The 12,360-nt window shown below is 42.1% G+C and overlaps 2 protein-coding genes across 3 annotated transcripts in view; one reads left to right on the top strand and one right to left on the bottom strand.

Annotated features, from left to right (window-relative positions):
* Window positions 1-2,656, bottom strand: part of Elp1 (elongator complex protein 1) — a 60,427-nt gene extending 57,771 nt beyond the window's left edge. For both annotated transcript variants that reach the window (XM_008854649.2, XM_017803640.2), the window contains exons 1-3: window positions 2,296-2,656; window positions 1,579-1,741; window positions 384-536 (exon numbers count right to left, since the gene is read on the bottom strand). In XM_008854649.2, coding sequence (XP_008852871.1) covers window positions 384-536; window positions 1,579-1,728 — 303 coding nt within the window. In that variant the 5' untranslated portion in view covers window positions 1,729-1,741; window positions 2,296-2,656. The remainder of the gene's footprint in view (window positions 1-383; window positions 537-1,578; window positions 1,742-2,295) is intronic.
* A 102-nt stretch (window positions 2,657-2,758) lies between these two features.
* Abitram (actin binding transcription modulator) lies at window positions 2,759-12,360 on the top strand. The gene is made up of 6 exons (XM_008854647.3): window positions 2,759-2,882; window positions 3,731-3,782; window positions 4,279-4,408; window positions 8,319-8,395; window positions 8,504-8,573; window positions 8,670-12,360. The coding sequence occupies exons 1-6, from the start codon at window positions 2,804-2,806 to the stop codon at window positions 8,805-8,807; spliced, it is 546 nt and encodes a 181-aa protein (XP_008852869.1). The 5' UTR covers window positions 2,759-2,803; the 3' UTR covers window positions 8,808-12,360.

The following is a 12,360-nucleotide window of genomic DNA, read 5'->3' as shown; positions in this document are numbered from 1 at the left end:
CAGAGACTCAGAGGTTAGCCAATCAGCATCAATAACATATAAATATTTCAGACTTCCATAACTGAGAATTAGAAATTTCAACTCAAAATGAAATTCAGATTTGAGTACCTACACAAGAATAGTCAGGATTTTTCTTAAGTTCTAATTTAGAATGTCCCAACTACTCTGATTAACAGATATAGTAGACTAATCTGAGTTTTTGAAAAATTCTGAAATAAAGGTAGAACCATGTCAACCAATTTTTATAAAGAAATAAATATTGCAAAGACTTCACTTTGCAGATGCTTAAATATTATGACTATGGATTAGAATACTCCAAAACAAAACAAGTGGCTCAGCTGAGGCCATTTAAGACTTCCTCCTTACTGATCTCTTTTACCTACCTGGTGTGTGCTGAGATTGCACAGTATGACATCTCCAGAGGCAGTGGCAACACACACAGACTCCTGGTCCAACAAGTCTTGAATACCCACAATACAGCCATTTCCGTCCTCTGGAAGAAAGCCTTCTGCCACCAAAGGAATTTCATTCTTTACCTTCCACCAAAGTAAACATATGAGTAAATTAGCCCTGTCTACTGTGAAGAACTATCTTTTTCCAGAAATAATTCTAATGATTCTTTTATAACATAAAAGTCTCAAAATGAGTTTTCCATAGATTAAAATACAACTTTCATTTTAGAAATATTACAATCCTGTATCATCTTTAACTAGAAAAATAGCTAATGTGACCCTTTTACAAAACAAACGCAAAAACAAGAATGGTCTCTAAAACTTTCCAAAATGAAAAAAGAAGCAGGCAACTGTAGTGGCATATGCCTTTAAGCCCCACACACAGGAGGCAGAGGCAGGTAGAGTTCTGTGAGATCAAGGCCAGCCTGGTCTACACAGTGAGTTCCAGGCCAGCTAGGGAGACCATCTCAAAATAAAATGAAATAAAAACAAAAGCTAATGGCTGTGGCTTTATTCTTTTTTATTCTGCAGTGCTAGGGATTAAAATCAGGGCTCAATTGCTAAGCTACATGCCCAGTCCTGTAACTGTACTTCTCTAATCACCTAAATTAAAATATATAAGCAGGAACAAGGGAAGAGATCAGAATCAACCTACACAATTTCCAGAAACATACATGGTCAGTGCTAGCACACTAAATGTTCAGATTTTAGCTAATTTGGGGTAGAGGTCCAAATACACTTAAAAAACTCATTTGGGAGGGGTCGGAAGTGGGGGGATTTGAGTCCCAGCACCAAAAATTAAAAATAAAATTTAAAAGCTCCATGGACAATATTCATGTACATTCCTAATTGAGCCAAATATTTTAAAAGAAAACTCACAGTAAAAAGAGTAAAGTGCCCATATGAAATGTAAGTTCAGAGCTTTGCCAACTTAGTTTATAGCATTAGCAGAGTTTAAAGTACACTATTGTTATATCTAGTAAGCCATTAGAGAAAGCAAAGAGAAAGACTATTTAGGAAGATATAAATTCATTTGGACTACAGGAAGGCTATCTGGGAGAAGAAAGTCCAGATAAACACAAGGGCAGGGGCAAACCAAGTGTTCGCATCTCCATCAGGAACTTACTTCTCTTGTCGCAGGATCTACTTCTATCAGTCCATATTCTGAGCCAATGAGCACTGTTCTCTGTTCAGTTCGGAGAGAGAAACACTGAGGTCTCCCTGGTGCTTGAATGTCCCTGAACTCCAGGGTCCGAAGCAACTTTAGATTTCGCATGATGCAGCAATTTCTGAGGAGAAAACAATACAATTTTTACCATGATGAAACATCATGCCTAAAAGAGAAAGGAACACCTTAACAATAATAAATGACCACACTCATATAAAATGATTCAGAGAGTAAAGAAGTGATCATTAGAATACCTGGGAGTAAGAGGGGCTATTTCTCTGAACACACACATGTAGGTAATCATGCTGCCACCAACTAAAGGCCCTAGCTCTCCAGGGGTACGCTGGGAATTAATACAATGCATCAACTCTGGAGACAATTCAAACCATAACCACAGCATCTGCAGCTGCCATGACCCATTCTTCATCATGTTTCATATCCCTCCCTAGAAACCTGGATTCTATTTATCAGCCAACTGTGCTGCCCTTGGGTGCACAGAATCCACGATAAGACAGTTGGTAGAGGCAAAATAAGAGGACTCACTTCCATTATCTTGCTGTAACTGACCACCATTACAGGAACCCTCAGTCCCAGTCTCCCAGTGTTCCCAAGGCCGCGCCCCCAACTGTGTCGCCCGACTGTCCGTCCCCCCCATTTTGTCCCCCGACTGGTCACCTGCAACGCTCTCGTCTCAGTCCGCGGCTCTCGAGCCCTCACCACGCACTAGGCCTTGACGGCCACCGCCACTACAACCCTATAGACAAGGGAACAGGGACACACGCTGCCGACGGGAGAAACGCGCCAGCAAAACTCTCCAACCAGGCGTCGCTCGAGTGATGTCACCAGCGCAGGGGGCGGGGCCTACCGGGCCACCTCCTCCGTCGCGCGCAGTGGCTTCTCTTTAGCCCAGCAATGTAGAGGCGCTAGAGCCGCGCTGGCTGTCGTCTCCTGTCCCTCAGCCCTCAACCAGTTGTATTTGTTCCCCCATTGGCGTGGGACCCCAAAGCGCGGTGACTGGTGGCAGAGGGAGGAGCCCGAGGGTTGAGGAGCAGCGCGCCTGCGCACAACGCTTCCCGCACCGGAAGTGCACGCCCCTCCGGGACTCGCTGGAAGGAAGAGCGCTGGTCCCTTGGTCGGGGAGGGGGGCGGGGGGCGGGGTGGGGAGGCAGCACAGGAGGTAGTCATGGCTACGGAACCCGGGGCCGCGCTGCCGGTAGTGCGGTCGCTTGTGGATCGGTATTTCACTCGCTGGTACAAAGCGGGTAAGTGCGGAACGAAGGCGAGCTCTGCCTGGCCGCAGTGGTCCGGGGACGGCGGCGACAGGGCGTAAGCCATGTCTGCTGTCCGCAGCTAACTCCGAGCTTCAGCAGACAGCGAGCCTCGGCTCTCCAGGCCCTGGAGTTCAAGACTGCAGCGTTGTAGAACTGAAATACTTTAGGGCGCACCGCGCGGATGGGGGGCGCAGTGCGGTGCGTGGGTACCCTGAAGGACCGAGGCCGCAGAGCTAGGCTGTCTGGGTTTAGATTGCTAAAGTCCCTGAGTGCCTGGAAGGGTTTAAAGAGTTTAATCCCAATCCCACGGAGTAGCTAGTTATTTTTAGAAGATCAGACCGAGTCTAAAGAAGCCTTAGGAGTGGAGAGAAGCGAGGACTTTGGCATAGAGAATTTTAGGAAGCAGAATCTAGTTTTACTTGAGAAAGCTCTCCTATTGTCTATTTGCTATTTCAGTAGGCATCCCTGATGTACTATTTTGTGTACCTCTTCGTTCAGGAAAACGTGAGTTCACACACACACACACACACACACACACACACACACACAGCCAAGTTTAGGGTAAGAAACCTCCCAGTAATAGAAATAATGCGTGTACTTAAAGTGACAAGCAGGGGGGAGCAAGGAGTTAATCACTTTTAACTACCTTCATTGAGTAAACGATGTGTTAGGTCCATTTAACACTTCATAGAAAACCTTTATTTATTAATACAGATACACCAGTGATCAGCATGAGTCCCAGCTTCCTAATTAACTACCTTACTGAACCAAAGAAAGTACTACTTAGTCATAGTAAATATCGATTCAGCAATCAACAACTAACTGGTTTATTTCTCTAGATGTCAAAGGAAAACCCTGTGAGGACCACTGTATACTACAGCACTCTAACCGGTAAGCAGGAATTTTAAATTACCAGAACTTTTTCTTATGGCATTTAGCCTGGATTGGGCGAAATTGATTAAACAAACATTCATGAAATTATCTTCCACTATGTTGAAATGATATAGGAGTTATTTGGCAGGAAGGAGACTTGCTCAGTGATCTACTGCTTAGCGAACCTGTGCCTTAACCACTGAACTGCCAGAACCCATGGAAAGGCCCGCTGTGGACGCATATGTGGAATCCTGTATACACAGGCACACCTCACTTCCCACTCTTCTGCCCCAGGGCTACCCAAAGATTTCTGGTACTCTTCTCTTTCCTGCTTTCTCCTCTTCTGTTACTGAACTATGCTACACTTAGGTTTCTATAGCAGGCAAAGGAAAAAGATGATAACTTGACTAAAGGAAGGCCAGTTCAATAGTCTTGTGCCAGTAGGAACCCTCTGTTAGAGGAGGAAGTCTCCTTCCATGCAGTTAACACAAGCTTGACCTTTTTGTCCTTCTAGAATATGTGTCATCACCCTGGCAGGATCTCATCCTGTTCTTCAAAGTGGAAAAACAATTGAAAGTATTTCCTATCAGATCAGTACCAACTGTAGCAGACTTCAGAACAAAGTCTCTGGGAAATTTAAGCGGGTATGTTCTTGTAATTCTGTGATTATCTACTAGAATCGTTTATACTCATAGATATAATGGATCCAGTCAGACATCAGCTATTTCTCTGGAAGTTCAGGGTGCTTATTTTAAATAAAATCAACTAGCAAACAAAAACCCCAAAGAAGTATTTTTGGAGGTTTAGTACCTATCATAGTAGATTCTGTGCTGCCGTCTTTATTATCCCTAAATGGATGAAATGAAAGATGGGCCTTTAAAAGGACAATTCTTGAAGTGCATGGTGCTGCATGCCTTTAATCCCAGCACTTGGGTGGCAGAGGCAGATAGATCTCTGTAAGATCGAGGCCAGCCTGGTCTATATAGTAAGTTCCAGGCCAGCTAGGGCTTCAGGGAGATGCTGTCTCAAAAAGACCGAAAAAGGACAATTCTCATACCAGTATAATAAGACATATTGCCTCTGGTGGATTTACTAAACCATTATCTGTAAAATTTAAAGTGACAGTTATTTTACCATGTATTTTCACATGTAAATTAAAAAAATAAAAAATGATCAATCTTAGAAAATAGAATAGGATGCTTGCTCCTTACAATTTTTCCATTAGTAAAACACTGGCAAACTGATATACATTAACCACATCCTTCCGTACAACCCTGTTACACAGAATATTCTGTTCAACTCTAGACAAGATGGACATGCTATTAAAGAGGGTATCACATGAAGGGTGATTTTGACAGATCCATTGAGTTGAGGAAATTTGTATGGATGACTTAGGTCATATCTCTTGAGTTCATGCTGAGAGTTTGTTTTGGTTACTGCTGCAGGAGCTCCCCAAAACATGTCTTATAATTACCAATGTAGGGGCTGGAGAGATGACTCAGAAGTTAAGAGAGCACTGGTTTCTGTTGCAGAGGACCTGGGTTCGTTTCCCAACACCTGCATGGCAGCTAACCACTGGCTGTAACTCCAGTTCCAGGGGATCTAAGGCCCTCTTCTGGCTTCCATGGGCATTACATGAGAAGGGTGTACTTACATATACATGCAGGCAGAACACTTATTCACATAAAAAAATTTAAAATTGCTGTGTCCTTACTTAGCAAACAAATGGATTTAGAAAAGTATGCACCCTTTTTAAAGATTATGTGTGTATATTATAGTAAGTTAATGCCTGTGAATCTCTTGTGATAAACCAGTATCTAAAATAGTAATGCTGAGGCTGGAGAGATGGCATGGGTTAAAAGCACTTGCTGCTCTTGCACAGGACCTGGGTTCGGTTCCCATCACCCATATCATTTAACTCACAACTGCCTGTAACTCCAGTTCTGGGAGATCCAGTCCCCTCTTCTGGCCTCCTTGGCCCACTAACACATTTACCCCTACACACCCAAAAATACCAAGTCTTTGAAAACAATAGAATGGTAAACCTGCCATTACTAAAGAAGAACAAAGAGGGACCTGCTCATTGAATGCACTACGGCTAAGTTTTGGTTGATTCTCCAGACTGCCAATTATTCTCCTAAGGAATGTTATAAAGAAATGAGATGCTTCTTCTAGTCCATCAAAGACCAAGTTATAGACAGATTCTCCAAAACAAATCCCACATGCTTCCTTCCTTCTGGGAGTCACAGTGATGTCAGTAATCTTAAAGGAACTGCTCACATGCAGAAGAGTGAAGCTGATGCATCTGGTAACTAGACAGTAAATACAGAGGTCATAAGGATCATCACTGGATGTATGGTACACACCTGTAATCCCAACTGCCAGGAGGCTGAGGCAGGAGAATTACAAGTTTGAAGTCAGAGTGGGCTATATAGTGAATACCAGGCTAGCCAGGACAATGTAACTAAACTGTCTCAAAAAAAAAAAAAAAAATCTTTAGCTGCTTGTGCTTACCATAGGAAATGTTATTCATGGAAAAGAAGAGAATGACACTAGACAGGTTCCCAGGATTCTCCTTGTAGGTATTTGTCAAAACCACCCCAGAATTGTTATCCCCTGTCCAGAGTACCTAAAATAGTAGTAACATGCAGGTAGATAGTGTATCAAAGTGTGGTACTGATAGTTACAGGACAGGATAAATCTTATTTTGCTACTTAAAATGTTTTTTGTTTCATTTTTCCAAATTTTCCTCAGAGGGTATGTTTTTTAGTCTTGTATTTTTTTTATTAGAAAAATATTCCTTCTTCAAAAAGTCTTAGTGATTGACCATGTAAAGAAGTCTTTTATCTGTTAATTCCTTTTTTCTTCCTTAATTTTATGTGTATGAGGGTATTGTCTGCATGTATGTAAGTGCATCCATGTCGTGCAATGCCTGCGGCTGTCAGAAGAGGGTGTCAGCTCCTGGAACTGGAGTTACAGACAGTTGTTAGCCAGCATGTGGGTGCTAGGAATCAAACCCGGGTCCTCTCCAAAAGCAGCCAGTGCTCTTAACCACTGAGCCACCTCTCTAGTCCCTGTCTTATTGATTTCTAATATAAAAGATAGCAATTGTAATGAAACAAACTTTACAATATTTTTGTCATGCCCTGTCATGTTGAGTTTATATTGCCTGTTGTGGATTTTCCTGCATGTTAAAATCTTTACATACCTGAACATATGTAGCTTTCTCATTTACAGTTTTAAAAAGCATTATTAGTCTATTACAAAATTAATTACTATCACCTTTGTCTCGGTGAGGGGTTTAACCTAAAGTCTAGGATGGTATCTAGTACACAGTAGGTTCTTATTATAAATGTTATGTACTTAAGTCATTTTTCTTTTTGTAAACTTTTTATTGAGTTCTTGTGTATTTCATACACAACATAATTTTAATCATCTTTATACCCCCTTCCCCATTGGCACTCCTTCCACACTGGAATTCATACATTCTGTCATTTGTGTTAAGGCCTATTATGTCAAGTTAGTGTCCCCAGGTGTCCCTCAGTGCGAGTTCATCCACTGGGGTCTAGGCAGCCTATGTAGAGTCCCTCTCTTTAAGATCAGCTCTTCCTCACCCAGCAGCTGCAATAATTCTTTGACTAAGATTGGGGCCTGCTGCCCACTTCCACTGTTTGGTGCTGGGGTTTTTGTGCTGGGGTTTTGTCTCCTTGAATCTCATCATTTTTAGGGTGAGTTGGCATGACTGCTAGGGGACTGAGAAATCTGGAGCAGGTGTTCTTTCTTTTGTACCAGGAAGAGCTTTATGGAGTTGCAAGGGAGAACCCTGCCATTTTCAGGGATGTTGAATATATAAAATATGGACTTTGAAATCAGAAAATCTCAGGCTGAAACTTTATCATTTGTTAGCAAGAACAGTGATGATAATGATAACTGTGATGCTGATTTCCATACACTTTTGAATATAGATTTTTTGTGTGGTTTTTTGGGGGGGGGTGTTCTACAAATTACCACCATGTGACAGTCCCCCAGAAGGCACTGGTAATTTATTTGTGATAATAATAACACCTGAAAATATGTCAAATGGTGTCAGAAACACCAGACACATGAGCTTATCAGTCACAACAGAGGAAACCCCCTCAGCTGGGCCATAAAAGGAGCACCTCAACACAGGCATGTAAAACACACTGACCTGTCACTAGATTCTAAGAAATAAATGATTATGGTCCATTTTCAGTATGAGATGTGTTTAGAACTCATCAGAGAATCACAGATAAGCAGGAGGCACTAGTCTCCTATCTTCCCAACTGGCAGCAGGATCTGCTTGTCTAGATGCTCTCAGTTCATCCACCATGCAGAGGCTGGATCCAGGCATTCTCAGGTCTGCTGAGGTCTGGGCCCCTACTGTAGGTCAGAGAGGTCTAGCCCTGGCCTTAAATCATTTTGATGTAAAACACCAGTTCCAAGGCTAGATCCTGTTTTAAGTATGAGGACTGCTGCTCTAAGGCAAGAAGAAATAAATACACATCAATTAATTTGCTTCTTTTCATTACCCAGGGGGCACAGTTTCTAACAGAACTTGCACCTCTGTGTAAGATTTACTGCTCTGATGGAGAAGAATATACCATATCTAGGTAGGTAATGTTTCAACCACTATTTGGGGGATAATATCTTAATACCAAATGCTTATTTTCAGAAAAAAATTACTACTAGAAAATAAATTTTTTAATTGTTTTAAATAGCTGTGTTAGAGGACGACTGATGGAAGTAAATGAAAACATTCTCCATAAGCCATCTATTCTTCAAGAAAAGGTAGGAGAGAGGGGAGGGGAGGAAAATTACAGTCCTAGTTGCAAACCTTTTCAAAATCATTTGACAATACTCACTGTGTCCTGGATTTTTTTCCAGCCATCCACTGAAGGCTACATTGCAGTTATATTACCCAAATTTGAAGAAAGTAAAAGCATAACAGAAGGGTTGCTGACGCAGAAACAGTATGAAGAAGTTGTGGTAAAGCGCAGTAGTGCCACAACAGCTGCATCCTGAGCAGAGCTGGACTGAAGAGCAACATGAGATTCTTAGCCCTGCCTAGCCTGAGCCATCAGTGCACTGGAAGAGAATCTGTGTGTGTGAGGCATTCTTCATACCCTGTACCCAGCAGAAAGAGGCCTGCCCAGATTCACCTACCCAGATTTTCTCCCTTTTCTTAACCTAAGAAACCTTGATCCCCATTTGTCTTCAAGCTCCCAGATCTGCTCTGCCCAGATACTCGCTCTGTTCTTTTGTGGTTCTGTGTGTATATGTGTGCATCCCCCAACCGTGTTTGTGGATGTCCCTGTGGGCATGGGTGCTGTGGGTGTGCATATGCACATGAGGTCAGAGAAAACTTTGGGTTTCAATCCTCAGGCACCTTTGACTTTTTTTTGAGACAGGCTTTCTCATTGGCCTGGAACATTGTCATATGGGCCAGCAACCCACAGACTTCCAAGGAGTCTCCTGTCCTCTTGCAGTGTTGTGGTTGCAGGTACACACCCCTGCACCCACCTTTTAATGTGGGCCTGGGGATCTAAACTCAGGTCTTTGTGGTTGTGAGGCTAACCTTTACTGACTGAGCTGTTTCCCCAGCCTTGCTCTGTTCTTCTCTTGCTTGTAACAAATGGCAAAGAATATTTTTCCTGATTTAAAAAAGAAAAAAAAAAACAAGCAAAGCTCTTGGAAAAAAAGTTGGAAAAGAGAGAAGTTTTAAGTAGTCAAGTAATTTACACATCATCCCCCCAACTTGAAAGTACATACTGCATGTTGACATACTTCCATTTGAATGCTATGGCCTCAGTTTCTTTCTTTTTTTTTCTTTTTTACAATTTGGCATTTTGAAAACAAGCTAATTTACCTTCCTTCCTAACTCTGCTTCAGAATGCCACTTCCAAAAAGTTCTTTTAAAACTTCTCTCTTTAGGTTGTTGGGAAGAGGCAGGAATGTAGACCCTGCCTACTCTTCATTATACCCATGGAATAACTTTCCCCATGCTACCAGAACTGGAACACTGACTCTTCATGAGAAGCACGTAGCAAGGCTTTGGGAAAAACGAAAAGGGCTTCCTAGCAATTGGAAGAATTGTCATTGCAGTGTTAAGCTGGTTCTTGCAAATATGGTGACTCCATCTCACACATTTTAGTTACAGCTAAGTTGTAGTAATGAAGTTACTAGGAATCTGTCATTCAGTGGTACAGGTGCCTTGAAATAGAACAAAAAATAGCTTTGAAGTTCTGGTTTCAAATTAGATATTTAATCAACAATGAATTTGAAATAAAAGGACTTGAAATCTTTATTTTTGTTAAGAGCTAAAACACACACGTGGACTCAGTATCCATGTTCTCCCATTGCACTTCTGTTCTCTTTTAAGGTGTGTAAAATTTAAGTGAAAAAAATTTTTTTAGTTCACATTAAAAACTTAAGACCATCGGGCATGGTGGTGCACGCCTTTAATCCCAGCACTCGGGAGGTAGAGGCAGGCAGATCTCTGTGAGTTCAAGGCTGGCCTGGTCTATAAAGTGAGTTCCAGGACAGCTGGAGCTACAGGGAGACCCTGTCTCAAAAAGACTTAAAACAAAAAAAAAAAAAGAAAGAAACTTAGGACCTGAGTGTCTGCACGACCATCCCCTATACGACGTAGACCATAGCTCTAAGTATCTTCAGTGAGAGTGCTGAGCTGAGAATGTCATGGTTAGCTTCAGTTGTCAGCCTGATACACCTGGAAAGAGGAAACCAGTTGGGGAATTAATTACCTTTTGGATTGGTCTATACATATGTCTGGGAGGCATTTTCTCTCTTGTTCAGTGATATGGGAGGGCCTAGCCCACTGTGGGTGGTGCCACCCCTGGGCATGTGTTCCTGGCTTATATTAAGAAAGCAGGCTGAGCACAGGCCAGGGGAGCAAACAGTAAGCAGTGTTCCTCCCTGTGTTTCCGTTCCTGCCCTGATTTCCCATGATGTTGGATTGTGACTTGGCCTGAGAGTTGTAAGATGAAATACTGTGACAGTGAAAGAACTGGGCCTATTTTACATGTTCTATCTTTCACCAGTTTTGTTGTTGTTTGGTCTTTTTGAGACAGGGTCTCTCTGTAGCCCCAGCTGTCCTGGAACTCACTATGTAGACCAGGCTGGCCTTGAGATCCACCTGCCTCTGCCTGCAGGCGTGCACCACCACGCCCAGCTTCACCCAGTATTTTTGTTACAATTTAAAAGAATGTTTTGGTTTCACAGAATAAAAACTATTCTTTGTTTTTTGCCTGTTTACAGAAATACTTTAAATACATACATGGAAAATTCCACATGTAGTAAGGAAAAGGTGTCTTAATTTCATCACTGATCAGCATGGCTTTTTCCCCAGATTGGGTAATGGATCAAAACGAAGCCTGCTGATGTGAATTCAGTTGCCAAACTTGTTTCTGTTTGCTCTTTTTGAGACAGGGTCGCACTATGGAGACCAGGCTGGCCTCAATCTCACAGAGATCTGCCTGCTGCCTCCCAAGTGCTGGGACTAAAGGTATGCGCCACCACACCTAGCTTGTTTTTGATTATAAAAGTTTTTCATATAATGCCAGTGTAGGAAAAAATACTTTGTAGAAGTCATTAACTAAGCTGAGTGTCCTGTGTTCTCCTGAAGGCTACAGTAGAAATTTTCTTCAGTAAAATATTGAGTAACTGGTAGTCCAGTCGTTTCTTGGGGATCTCTGTTAAAGACTGTGTTGCTTATAACCCAGACAGATCATTAGAGCAGCTTCCAGCTACTGCCACGACTAATTTCAAAGTTAATTTTTAAAAGTATTGGGATACAGAAACTATAACATGATTCCATAACAAAGGTAACCAACCACACTATATCATAAGAAAACATAGAAAACAAAACTCCGTCCCATAAAAACAAGAAAAGGATTGTTTTGTACATGTATGTGCAAGTGTGTAGAGGCCAGACCTTGGGTGTTGAGTTCAGGCACCTAACAGCTTTTGGGTTTTTAGTAAGACAAAGTCTCTCACGGACCTGGAGCTCACCAAGTAGGCTATGCTGGCTACGCACCACACTCTGGGGATCCACCTGTCTCCACCTCCCCAGCACTGTGATTACAAGCACATAACATTGTGCCCAGCGTTTCTTAACCTTAGTTTTGGGGATTGAATTCAGGTACTCATGTTTGCAAGATAAGCACATTATCAGCTGGGTCATTTCCTCAGCCCAAGAAAAGGTTTAAATCCTAAAGTTGAAAAGGCTAAAGATATTTATTTATAACAAACATTTCAATGCCACATACATAAGATACAATGCATGAATATCTGGAATATTCATGTTTCTTGGTTCCAATGTTCTGTCTTCTGTATCTGCCATTCTATCAATACTGAGAAGGATAGTTTAAAACTGTCTTTAAACCAGTAAGAAACACTTAGGCTTCCAGCCATATTCAGGCCACCTGGTCAACTCTACATACTACCAGAATAAAGAGAGGAAATTGCCTGAAGCTGCTCCAGGCTTCTGTGGAGGGAGTTCCCTGTTTTCCTTTTGGAGGGAGAGGGACAGACAAAGCCTAACAACCCTGCTATGTGA

The sequence above is a fragment of the Nannospalax galili genome, unplaced genomic scaffold, assembly GCF_000622305.1.
Source record: "Nannospalax galili isolate Female #2095 unplaced genomic scaffold, S.galili_v1.0 scaffold666, whole genome shotgun sequence".
Lineage (NCBI taxonomy): Eukaryota > Metazoa > Chordata > Mammalia > Rodentia > Spalacidae > Nannospalax > Nannospalax galili.
This window is presented reverse-complemented; position numbering and strand designations above follow the sequence as displayed.

Excerpts from the sequence above, each read along its gene's own strand:
- Abitram (XM_008854647.3), top strand. The coding sequence starts at position 2,804 with ATGGCTACGGAACCCGGGGCCGCGCTGCCGGTAGTGCGGTCGCTTGTG. Across the intron at positions 3,783-4,278 it reads ATACTACAGCACTCTAACCG|AATATGTGTCATCACCCTGG; the intron begins GTAAGCAGGAAT and ends TTGTCCTTCTAG. Across the intron at positions 8,396-8,503 it reads GAAGAATATACCATATCTAG|CTGTGTTAGAGGACGACTGA; the intron begins GTAGGTAATGTT and ends TGTTTTAAATAG.